Source organism: Diadema setosum, chromosome 6 (assembly GCF_964275005.1).
Source record: "Diadema setosum chromosome 6, eeDiaSeto1, whole genome shotgun sequence".
Taxonomy (NCBI): domain Eukaryota; kingdom Metazoa; phylum Echinodermata; class Echinoidea; order Diadematoida; family Diadematidae; genus Diadema; species Diadema setosum.
Genome location: NC_092690.1, coordinates 6,848,678 through 6,861,962, shown reverse-complemented (window position 1 = coordinate 6,861,962; position 13,285 = coordinate 6,848,678). Strand labels below are relative to the sequence as shown.

The 13,285-nt window shown below is 39.1% G+C and overlaps 1 protein-coding gene across 2 annotated transcripts; it reads left to right on the top strand.

Moving 5' to 3' along the window:
• The first annotated feature begins 275 nt into the window (after window positions 1–275).
• On the top strand, window positions 276–12,944 carry LOC140229925 (large ribosomal subunit protein mL40-like). Of its 2 annotated transcripts, none has more exons than XM_072310126.1 (5): window positions 276–325; window positions 4,893–5,042; window positions 6,444–6,608; window positions 8,622–8,747; window positions 10,782–12,944. In XM_072310126.1, the coding sequence occupies exons 2-5, from the start codon at window positions 4,957–4,959 to the stop codon at window positions 10,966–10,968; spliced, it is 564 nt and encodes a 187-aa protein (XP_072166227.1). In that variant the 5' UTR covers window positions 276–325; window positions 4,893–4,956; the 3' UTR covers window positions 10,969–12,944. The 2 variants fall into 2 exon arrangements, with proteins under 2 accessions (XP_072166227.1, XP_072166226.1); XM_072310125.1 differs by lacking the exon at window positions 276–325 and adding an exon at window positions 4,162–4,318.
• The last annotated feature ends 341 nt before the right edge of the window (window positions 12,945–13,285 follow it).

The following is a 13,285-nucleotide window of genomic DNA, read 5'->3' as shown; positions in this document are numbered from 1 at the left end:
GGATGAAAGGGTATATCTCACTTATCCAGGTTAGTGAAACTGAAATACCTCATTTCTCCCAGCTATTTTACATAATTTTTTGAAATTTGATTTTTAACACACATCCCTATGGGGAAATGTTTATGGGTGTGAGCCAAGAATCAAGCACCAGTACGGCACTGTCAATCTCTTTGCAAGCACAGAATGACTACGCCCTCAACGTGCAGTCGTGACATGCCTCACACGTTTGTACATGCTGCAGCCAGTTTAAGCCCTACTGTAGACTGAGCCAGCAGAGGCTTCGTCATCGAGTCAGTGTAAAAGGCGAATTTACATCGAAAAAAAGGTAATTGTTTGAAACGGATTTTGTTTGTTTGTTTTTTTTTATTTCAGGCGTCAAGTTCGCTGTCAAATCTTAGGTGTAGAAATCGAAATGCGAGCAAAAGAAACTGAAGTTCAACCTGGCTAGGACGGTGCTGTGCCGGTCCTGTGTGTCCCACGTATAAAGTTTCTTGTTGGGACTTGGGGCTTACTGCGTATCTGCACAATAGACTCAGTCACCAATAGCATGGCAGTTACTGTTAGAATCTAACAGTTAAGTGTTAGACGGTGTCTACTCGTCAGTACTCGTATAGACAAGACCTGAAGATGCCTACGGTCTAGCAACGGTGGATATCAGTAGATGTCTACATCTAGGCATTTCTAGCCTACGTTCGTATAAATGATGCAGATCTAGGCCTAAGCTAACAGTAGGGTGTCTGATCGCGCACTGCCAACCTTCGGACAAAACGCGCCCCTATCTTACAACACGCAAGCCCCATAGAACACAATGGAGTCGCGCGCCTACGCTGTTTTGACCCCGTGTTTTGTGCTAAAAAATCACATTTATTGCAAAATCCCCGGTCCATGCCGCTATCGAATCCTAACAAATTTGGTATCATATGAAAGAGGAAGTTTTGCTCCATAATCTATCAAAGCGCTGGTACATGACTCCCACGATAAATTGGTGTAAATGTCGTTAGAATCACACCTATCTCGATATCTCGGCGTCTGCTTCGCTACTTGTACCAGCGTGTGGCATGCGAGTAGTTTAGGATGTGCTGAATCCGATGGTGAGGTCAGTTTTTCGCTAGCTCCACGTCTTGGACCGGGGATATTGCCTAGAAGATACCCCTTGCAATAACTTTTTGATCTCAGCGAACGTGTTAGGCGTGGCTTCGTATGCAACAACCATAGTAACGTCCGAGCAAATACGCTCATAAATATGTAAATCTACACGCATTATTCGCCACCACATGGCGCGCATGCAGCTAGCTCGCGCGCTGTGTGTGTGTGTGTGTGTGTATCTCACGGACCTACACGTGTAGGTCAGCAGTGTGTCTACCGTCGCAAGGTAGCTACGTAGCTACATACAATGTAGTTCGCTAGATCGCTGTGTGTGTGTCTACTTACGAGTACGTGCGCGCACACCCGTGCCACTGAAAACAGACTGAGCTAGCTAGCTAGCTGTCACGTCGCTTCGCTTGCGATAGTTCTACAGCACAGAGTTCTATGGGGTTACGATTGCCCAGCATTCACAATGTGCATGTATGTAACACGCTCGTAAACCACCAGGCGCATCAGTTTCAACGTAGTCAAAGTACATGTACTATTACTGGATTGATAATGATCATAACAGGCCTACAATGTATGATTTAGCAATCCAAACGAATGACCATGTAGAGTCATATTTATTTCTTTTTGATACTTCAATAGAAAAGTGCACTAACGATGCAGTCTTTCTCGCGATCTTATGCAGCACAACAGATAGGCCTAGGCTACATAACGCTCCATATCAGGCAAGTCAATTGTGAAGCGGTACCGCGGTGGAAGGTAGGTACAAATACCGATTTTTACGACTGAACTTCCAATCGACAAAAAAGGGCATGCAGGCAACGATTTTGGAAGCTATACTCTTCAGCCACGAATGGTGGTAAAGTGGCATTCATGGCTAAATAGCCATAATTTCACATGAACTGCCATAGATCTCGACAGCATCGACGGTTATGTAGTCGTCGCATTCAGTAGCCAGCTGCGTACGTGTGTGTGTAGGTAGTACAATAATACACTCAAATGCACGCTCGCTATAGCTCGTCCGACGATTTCGGCTGGGCCGGAATGCATGCGCTACGTATTCATTCACAACGCTGAGCACTGTATACGTACGCACAACATGTATTATGACGACACGAGGGGGAGTGGCTTCTGCGCTGGTTACGCGTTTTAGCAATCCGCTGTACGCTCATTAACCGGTCGCTGGCGATCTGCACGCGAATGCTACTTATCGGCCTTGTTTGCAAACATGATTTGGACACATTTTCGTGCGTGCTCGTCAAAAAAAAAGTTGTAATATTGCAGTGATTTGAAAGTTGAATTTCTCGAGATAGAATAATTATTTTGCCATGAAATTTGAAATATATGCTTATGACATATTTTTCTTTCATATGAAATAGTTTATAATCCACCTTTTATAGAATTTCAAAAGTTGCAAAAATGCTACAGACACCCTACTAACAGCCATTTATAGGCCTAACGTTAGAGCTACCGCCAGTGACAGTGTAACCGCAGCAGCGACCCCATACGGACAACTACGTAAGTTACAGCGCCCCGCGACGGGGTTACCGTCAGTGCTAATAGGTTGCCTACCATATGCCTACTGCACTGTCGAGCTGTCGTACCTGATACACATGTGCATGTAAATTACATTGTACTTTCTTGCTGCCCAACAAAGTGGATGTGCGTGAATTTAATTTATATCTAACAACCATGACCAATGACGACATTAGGTACTGCCATGATCGACGATTAATATCACTCCCCAGTCGCTGCACTAGCTAGTCTATTACCATTTGGTCCAGCCTTGTACACATGGTGGGTAGCTTGGATAGTTGGCCTGTAGTGTAACTATACACAGCCCAGTCGCTGCTGTACATACAATGTACGTAGCGCGACAGGGCTGTAACACCATTACCAACGAAGCTCCAAACACGAAGAGGGTCCAACGATCGCATGCGATCGGATTGAATTTTGATACTTTAGATCATTTTTTTGTCACTTCAAACTCATCTGACGAACAAAATGATAATGAGACTTCATATCTATGCTATGAATATTGAAATTTAGATTTAATAACTTACCTAAAATGATGGTTATATGCAGCATGTGTGAACGGTTCACGAACGGTACATCGTCTTTCACGCCAGGCCATTTCCAATATCCGGGAGGTCACATGATCTGAATGCCCTTTCAAAAGGTCGCGCTGTCGACCGTGCTGCTACACCAACACTCAAGCAGCGCATCGCACGCACGCAAAAGATTTCCGCAGAGATCAAGGCGCCATTTTGAATTCTGCAACGATGAACCCTGACGGTGTTAGGGAATCCGCCAGAAAGTATCATTTTTTGGTTCCACGGACTTATCACGAGGGCTCTCAATGGACTTACGAACCTTCTGTAATACATGCATGCACTTAAGGTGAGTAACGTTTGGTAACGTGTACATTGTTTATAAAGAACGTATAAATTTTCATAAGTTTTGTAGTTGTGTTGTGGTTCCCCACTTTGTAGGTGCCCGCTCGTTGGTCAGACGCTGTATTCGCGTAGCGTATTAACAGCGTCTAGTCGGGCTAACTTAAGTGGTGTTAGTCTTTACATCCAGGGGGGTGTTTCACAAAAGTTAAGAAGGACTTAAGTGCGACTGGTGACCAGTGCAGTTCTTGTGTGCTATACTTATCAGAATCTCAATAATTCAGCACAAGAACTGATCACCAGTCGCACTTAAGTCCTTCTTAACTTTAAGAACGGCGTTGTGAAACACCTCCCAGATCTAGCCCGACCAGACGCTGTGCGAATTCGTCAGACAGACGAAGCCTCGCTATAAAAGTGGGGAATCACAACACAACTACCAAACTTGTATCAATTTATACATTACTTATCTAGACATCTATAAATAGACATTTGTACATTACTCGTGTAAAGTGCATGCTTATATTACAGAAGGTACATAAGTCCATAGCGAGCCCTCATGATAATTCATTGAACAAAAAAATGGCACTTTCTAGCGCAGTCCCCGACCGTCGGGGTTCATCATTGCAGAATTAAAAATGGCGTGTTAACCACTCAGCAAATTATGTGTGCGCTTGCATGGCTGGAAGTGCAGCGATCTACAAGTGTATTGCGTGCGTGCGCTCTTTGGTAGCAGCACAGTCGACAGCGTGACCAATTAGAAGTGCATTCAGATCGCGTGAACTGCCGATTACCAGATGTATTGTTCGCACTTGCTGCATAAGTCTTCATTTTCGGTAAGTTGTGAAATGTGTATGTCCATATTGATAACATGTAGTGTCATTAATGAAGATTACATCTAATGAGTTTGAGGTGACAAAAAATGATGTCAAGTATCAAAACTCAAAAGTGATCGTAAAGGGATCGCTGAGCTCTCTGTTGTGGGCCGTGCCGGTACAGCCCTGTCGCTACCGCATTTAAACAGCAACTGTGCTGTGTATAGTTAATCCAGATCCACATCCAGAACCCACTGAATTGATGGGAAGTGTTTGATCACTCTGTCAGTTGTAATTCACTTGCTATATGCATTTTTTTTTCTGTTCTTTTATAGAATCCATTTCTTAGGACTGCATGCCCAAAATGATTATACTAATTAGTAATAATATGTGTCTATAGCAAGCGCAGGTGGTCCGATTTTTGGCAGCATTGCATTGTGATTTAGGTAAGTTCAGAGTTGGTTGCCATTTCAATATTGTTTGATGGATTTTACAGTGCATTATGATTTGAACTACTAGACCTCTAATGATAAAACACCAATAAAAACTTAATCGTTATATGTTTATTGTTATCTACCATCCATGATTTCCAAAGTCCAGCCAGTTGCTAACTCGGGAGTTACTGACATCGATCCAGTGAGCAGAGACATTGTGCAGGAATGGCGAATCTTCAGAGTCTGCAACTGATCCGATCATTCTTTACCCGATCAGGAGGACTAGCATTTCGGGCAACTCAGGTTTTAAGGTTTGTGCTTTAGATAGGCCTATCGGTCACTGTCCCAACAAGGTATGGGCAGAATTTCACAGTGAATTTTATTTCATTTAACAAAATTACAGAGTTCAGAACGTATGAATGACCAAGTGATTAAATTTGTTAATTTAATGTAACCTTCACTCTGGTCTTCCATACAATTGATGTTGAAATATGATTGGTATAAAGAAGAAGAGTAGAGTGACGTAGACATCTTTGCATGTTTCTTATGCATGACATTAATAATTGTTTCATCTTGTTTTAGAGATTTGTTGTTGTTGTGTTCAAAGCAACCACTCTCCTGTCTTTCCAGTACAGATTCATTGGTATAGAGATTGCTTTAGACAAATATATTCCATCTTTCTTGAGATATCCAGTACACTCTAGTACTTTATTTAGCTAGCTATAGATATTCTGTCCACATATTCCTTGCTTGCTGTCATTCTTTCCCCTACAGTTAAAGCACTGGCACAACTTTTTTGTTTGTGTTGTTTTTTGAGATACAATGCATGTATGTTCATGAAATATTTTGAATATCGAGTAAATTCATTCAAGCAACATTTTCCTTGGTATTGGTTTTAACTTGAAGTAAAAACTTTTACAGAATTATATTCAAAATGTGTTGTTGTTTTTTTTCCATCTCATACATTCTTATTGCATAGGTTATTTATTCATATGTAGTTATCTACATGTAAATTAGTTTTTTTCATGGATGATGTGAGTTTGGAAGATTGAAGTTCTGCCCCAAGCAGCAGGTGTTCATTCCTTAACCCGTTGAGAACAAAGGAGAAATGCGTGTTGTAGCAAGATCAAACTGTCCTCGACGGGTTATAGCAGGATAAATAATATCCTATGGCTGTATTCCTAACTACAAAGAACCTTAAACCAGCTGCACTGGAAGCAGAAGAAAAAAATAGTGTGCAGAAATTGTCTGTTATGCTTGAAACTTGTGAAAGGGAAATGTATCAAGCTTATGGTGATGCTAATACTGTATTTCTGCAGCTGCAGTCCCTTAATTTTGTGTTAATGATATGTTCTTCAACATATTGAGCCTGTAAGTATGCTTCAGGTTTCCTTTGGCATTGCAGTGAAACACCTTGCATTTCTGTGTGGCGAGGACTTGAAAGGGTTTATCGCAAAACAAGCTAACTCCATTCTTGTTAAGTTGAGGTGCTTGTGATTAAAGGTGCTAAAAAACGACAATAATAAGGAAATACAGGATACTTTTAATCATAACTTCTAAAATGTTCCTTATTATGTCACAAGTAAAGTTTTACTGGAAAGGTTTAGTTTGATATCTGATGAGGACTTACTTTGAAATGTTTAAAAAATGTGGCTTAGCTCATTTTGCAATAAAACTCTTCACTTGTTGTCTTCTCCCTCTGCTATCCCCAGAGCTGAGCCACCGAAGAAAAAGAAGCGAGCTGACCCCAAGCAAGAGATGATGAGGCAGCAACGGCTGCTGAAGAAACTCAAGAAGATCCAGTTTAAGATGGGTGACCCTGAGATGAAGCCCATTACAGAGTTCATGGTGGACCGGAAGCTTCAGGAAGATGACAGGTACATGTTACTCGCTGAACTATGCCACAGACTATTAGTACACAATGTGTGCAGTTTACTTCACATGGTGGTTAGCACGTTTGTGGCCGCCACACGTAACCCATTCCTCCCAAAGTTCTCCGAAAGCCTTTAATGCCCCAAGACAGAATTCTTTATTTTTTATTTTTTATTTTTTTGTCAGGTCGAGGGAGAATGGACAGGTTGGTAATGCGCTTGTGCGAAAGTAGTCAAACGGCGCACCTATGCCCTTTCCACAGTCAACTACATGTGCCATCGAACAATGCAAAATATCAATCGGGCATGAGGTATGAATAGAGCATGCGCTGATGGGCTCACAAACTCTTTTGTTCTACACAAAGTAGGCACCTGAATTGGGCCAGTGAAAACAAATATCTACTTAGGTCAGCCTTGATTGCTTGGACATCTTCATACAAGTTTTATTGCAAAATTAGTTCAAATTACATTGGAAAAAAGGCAAATAATACTGTGATACATATGGTTTCATACAGAAGGAAAACTGGTATTGATAGAAAAAAAAAAAACTCTTTCTATGAAAGCCATTTTCCTGGGCAGCATAAAACAAAGGTAAAATTAGGCCACGGATGTGGGCACTTTTGTCTACATTGGGTTAACCCTATAAAGCCCAAGGGGGGGGCACATTGTGCCCCCCCTACCATATTTTCGTTTGCCACTCCTACACCCTTCACTCGATTTCAACCAAATTTGGTGACTTTTTCTAAAATCTTATTGCGAACATTTTGATGTATAATTTAGCTATGTCCAATATTGTTGGTTGCCATGGCAACCATAAACTGACAACCATGTTCGTCAGATTTTGCATGATTTTCCGTTCCAAGTTCAGTTAACAATATAATAATGGATGAAATGGGGGTTTTCTTGGCTGTAATTTGCTGAAGGACCAAATTGTGAAGTAATTATGGTTGTGAATTACCCTGAAATGGTCTTCTTATTATTTCCTTTATTTTTTATATGACATAGGCATCAAACAATAGATATAATAGAAATAATCGAAAATACAGCATTTTCCAAAGACTACCCTTTTATTTTGTGTTATTTTCACACAAGCTTTGCCGGTAATATCATTTGTATATCATATTATCAATCTGCAAACTCAAAATTTCAATATTTTGGAAATATGAAATGTGATGCCAATATTATGTACCCATTCCAAGCAATACATGATAGGTTTCATATATTTCTTCATATTGTAATGAATAGCGCCCCCACATGTTGACCTTGAGAAATTTCAACCATAACAAATAGTGAAAGTTGACTTGCTTCTCCTTTGTGGTAAATATGAAAATGATTGATATAAAATAAAAACATATATACTGGGGATAAAGAAATACAAAGAAAAAACATGATTTTAGCGTATTTCCTATGTATTTCTTTATATTTTGGTAAATAGCGCCCTCAGTGGATGACCTTGGGAAATTTCAAATGTTGGGTCATGTAGAGTATGAGTTGCTCTACCCACGTGCCAAATATGACGGTCATACATCATATAATAAAGAAGTTATATAGGGGGGCACAATGTGCCCCCCCTTGGGCCTGGAAGGGGTCAAAATAGCTTAGGCTTTATAGGGTTAACCTTAATCTGTTGAAGCCTAGTGCCAAGTGTACTTTGGTAGGTGTCTATGGGAAATGCATGTTTATGGCAAAATCAGCATGTCCTGTACAGGATATTTTGCCAAGTTTTTTTCATTAGCATTCCGTAGTCTGTCCAAGCTTGACCTATAAAATAATGCAGTTGTATAGTTTGAAGCCCACTCAGATGTAGCAATGTGCCTCATTCCAACAGGAAGGCCATGGTAACACAAAAGTAACTGTGGGGATTATGGAGGTTATCTTTACCTGTTGACAATAGATTTCTAGATATCTGTGCAAATTGGAGATAAAAACACTCCAGCACAGGAAGAGTTAACCCTCTGAATGCCACATTTATTACCAGGTCCTTTTAATTCATGTACTCATTCTCTCCCTGTTTGGTAGGAAACGGGAGAAGGTTGACATAGACTTTGAGGAGTCAGAGCGCAGGGCCCGCCTGCAGAAAAAGTGGTCCAGGTACAGGTTCGACCAGCATGTTGCAGAGACGAACCTTATCAAGACGGCAATGAGGTAAATTGATTTTCAGTTAGTATGTCTCATCATTTGCCCATCTGTCTATCTATCCTTCCTCCGGTCTTTCATTTTTTCCCTTGTGCATAGTAAGGGGGAAAGGAATCCCCAACATGATTTGCGTTCTTTCAAAGCTAACCTGAAAATGGGCCTACAGCTGTACATACAAATGCATACAGTACAAGGCTAACACAAGTTTTGTTACACCATACTTCCTTTTCTTTTTCTCCTGTTTCACATTGTGCATACTTGCCAACTAGTAAGATTTTATCAGATTCAGTAAGATTTTTTACATTGAAAATAGCAAAATCAGATTTTCTGTCAGAGAAATCAGATTTTTAAAAAATATTTAGATATACCTTTCATGTGTATTTTCTGAAGATTTGACCGAAAGTAAGATTTTTAACTTCAGTTTGCATATAAAATAAGATTTTTGCAATTCACGAGTAAGATATTTCATCTTGAAATGTTGGCAGGTATGACTGTGCCTTGGAAGAGTTTAACTAGGTAGATGGCGTATTATAAATATGTTCAATATTATTATCTTTATCATTGTCTACCCACCTGTCCATAGTGTGTTTCAACACCTGCATACAAAAATATGAATATTCAGACAATAATGAACTCAAATGTACACAGAAGAGTGCAAATGATTATTGCGGAAAAAGGTAAATAATGACCCACAATACTATTTCAAGGAAGAGAAAGTTAACCCTAACTAGGCCTCCGAGGCCCCCCCCCCCCTCGACGTTCCGCGCGATGTATCGCTAACGCGAAAAGCTATTGCCGCGACGTTTCATGACTTTTTTCTTTTGAGTCTCCCGCATGTTTTGACATCAAATTTGCAATGCCCGGGTGCGCGGTTCCAAAGTTGCGCATAAATATGTATGTGCATGTCAGACCAAAAATTGCTCAAAAACGTGAATTCGTGTACAATTTCAATGCAAACTGTGCTGACAGGCAGATTTCATAAAAGTATGGTTATTTTGGGGTTTTATTGATTAAAATCAATTAATAACATATTTTCTTGATCGGAACAATGTCGCGGACAAGTTTCATCGAAAAAACAATGAAAAACATAAAGTCGAAAAAACAACGAAATACATAAGAAATTCAAAAAACAATAAAATACTTAAGAAATTTTTTCTGATGGCGCAATTTTTTTCTCTCATATTTGCTCAGGACACTAAAAAAAACGTTCACACAAGAAATGTGCCCATTTTGAGCTCTATTTAGTGATTTATACCAAATTGTCTGATTTCATGCATTATTATGCATAAATTAGCATAATTTAGCATAAATGATAATTTTTAAAATATTTGACTTTGTGATATTTTAGATTATATCATAGGCAATGTGTGTGCCAATTTTCGTCGCGATTGCGCGGTCGACGGCCGAGATCTATGATCTACCTAAATAGCGCGGCCTAGTTAGGGTTAAAACAAAATGAACTAAGGAGAAGAAACAAAAATAAAGGAAGGGATAAAATTAACAAGTGCAATCAACGAGACATGACCCCACTTTCATTTAGAGATGTACTGCAAGACCCAAATAACATTGGGTTTGTAGATCTTGTGTATTAGGATGCATTCATGTCTTCTTTGATTCAATTTTGTGTACCTTTATCTTTCTTGTTGCCATGACAGTTTTGACCAGATGTGAGTATGGCAAAGTTTATGTACCATAGACAAATTCTGGTATGAATAGAAGTGAACAAAGCAATAAAACTCCCCCCCCCCCCACCCACTCCCCCAGTTCCTTATGTGTAATATGTAGTAGTATGTTAAGTAGAGACTGCTAAAAATGAATCAAATAAGGCTTAGATATAGTTACCCATAAATCAGAACATTGTTGTGTATTTTGATGTTGTACTACTTGCACATTGTATGTTCTTTGACTGAAATTCATCAATTTGATCAAGAGAGTATACTATGTGATATATGATATATGTACCATGTGGTAACTTGACATTTCAGTTGACTTTTCAATCTTATTAGCAGATACTTTGTATTCTTTTCGTTGATTTGATCCCAGGTCTCAGCAAAAGGCACTGGAAGAGCTGCGGAAGGAGTCTGAGGAACTCTACCAGGCTGCCATCAGACCAGACCCCGCCCTGTTTCCCATCCACATCACCGGCCCCACTCACACCCCGCCCATCAATGGTTACTCCAACGTCAGTCCGGACGGGGAGTACATAGACATTACCAAGCAGTACAAGTGATTTATAGTCTCTTGGAAAAAACACAAACTGATTTGACAGGGAATATGATTTATTCACTGCAGAAGTTGTGTGTTGTGTCATTTTGACGGAAACTTTCATGGAGAGTGTTACTCAGGCAAAGTTAGGAAGTGATGCATTTTTTCATACATAGCTGGAGAAAATTGTATTTTGGACCCAATCATGAAGGACACTGTCTGGAAATTGCATGCCAGTGGAAGTGAAATCATCACCAAGTGTTCTTTGGATTTGACAAAATTGTCTCATGGACTCAATTATGATGGGACCTGTACTACTGACTCATCATGATCGTGAGTGTTCTGCTCAGCTGGAGTTGGATGTCTTCACCTTTGAACTGTTAACTGTTTTGTGCAGAGATGTTAAGACACAACTTTCTGGTCTTGAAGTAACACTGTAATGTTGACACTATTGTGAGGGATGCAAATGTATCTGAATCTGCAACCTGAAGCTGCATTGGATACAACTTCACCAAACTTGTGTAAACAGTGATGGAAGAACTTCCAAATGAAATTTTGATAAGATTATATGTTTCCTTTCTTGCCATTAAGTTGGTACCGTTCTATTAATACAGTCATGTCAGTCAGTATGAGCAGCATTTGAACACATCCCTCCAACTTTAACACTGTATTGAAGAGGAACTAAAGTGTGCTGCACATGACTTACACATAACTTGAAAACAGCCAGTTTTAGCCAGTTCAAAGTGACATTTTGCACATGGGCAGGTAAAAATTAACTAAAACAAACAAAACAAAAAAAAAGACAGAATGAAACGCAGAGTTGTAATGAGTAATATCATGAGCCCTGACTGAAATGTTTCTTTATATTGCAGTGAAAGAACATTCAAAGGTGCTTGTTAACATAAAAGCAAGTCCGATGACATAAATTGGTGATGTTTAACTTTACAGCTATGTTGTTTCGATACTTTAAAATTTGTGATCATTTGAACCATCACTAACTGCAAATGTGTGTACTGTATTGAATTCACTATCACTGTCACGTCCAAGAGTAAAATGTAGCAGATTATCCTTAACCCGTTGAGGACGGTTTGATTTTGCTACAACACGCATTTCTCATAGACTCTTGCCCGAGTATACTCGGGACTCGTCCTCAACGGGTTAACAACATTTGCAATCCTGTTCAGTTTCATATGACTGAAGTCTTTGTGCATGTAGCCAATCATGTATCCTTGTGTGGAGGCTGTGTGTGTATAGATGGCCATCACTGGCACAGCAGGGGCATTTCTCATTTTGTTTATCAAACTACCCAAAGATTAACCTGTTGAGGACGAGTCCCGAGTACAACCTATACTTGGGCAGGTTTCTATGAGAATGCGTGTTGTAGCAAAATCTGTCTGTCCTCTATGGGTTAAAAAAGTAAGAGCTTGAAAATAACTTCGGAAAGATACATGTATAAAATCAAACATTTCAGTTTTGTGCATTATGTGGGGAAGTGGACATTGTCCTTGTGAAGACTGAATGTTTAATTTTTCTTTTGGTAAATTGTTACCCTCAATCTTTTTTCCAAATTTCCATCAGTTATTGATGCTTCTGAAAGTTTCTGGAGTCAGTATCTCTAGATAATCAAAGAGAAAGAAAAATCTTTCCCTGAATATTGTTTTCATCTTCATATTCTTGCTGTGCTACCATTATGCTTTGAATCAGTAACTTATGATGATAATCATAATGGTGGTGATGATTAGGATGGTGATTATGAATGATGATTATTGTTACATGTATTATCACCATCATTATTATTATTTTTGTCATCATCATCATTATTATCGGATTCCTTTCTTGTTGATAATGATGTCAGTATTATTACTGAAATATGTTGAGATAATGTAAAGATCTAGAAAATTAAATAGAATACGACTTTGGTATTGTGACATACTACATGTTATGTAATGATATATTTTGATGACAAACAGAAAATAAAGATTGACTTACATGTATTCCACAGAGAGTGATTAGTTTCTTCCACAAATGAATTGGGATTCTCCAGTACGTGTATTATGGAATTTATAATATATCCATCTATCTAAACTACATTGTATCTATCTATGTTTATCTATCTATCCATCCATCTATCTTTCTATCTATCTATCTATTTTTCTTTCTTTCTATCCATCTACCTATCTATCTTTCTATCTATCTATCTTTCTTTCTTTCTATCCATCTACCTATCTATCTATCTTTCTATCTATCTATCTTTCTTTCTTTCTATCTATCTATCCATCTATCTATCTATCTATCTATCTTTCTTTCTTTCTATCCATCTATCTATCTATCTATCTATCTAT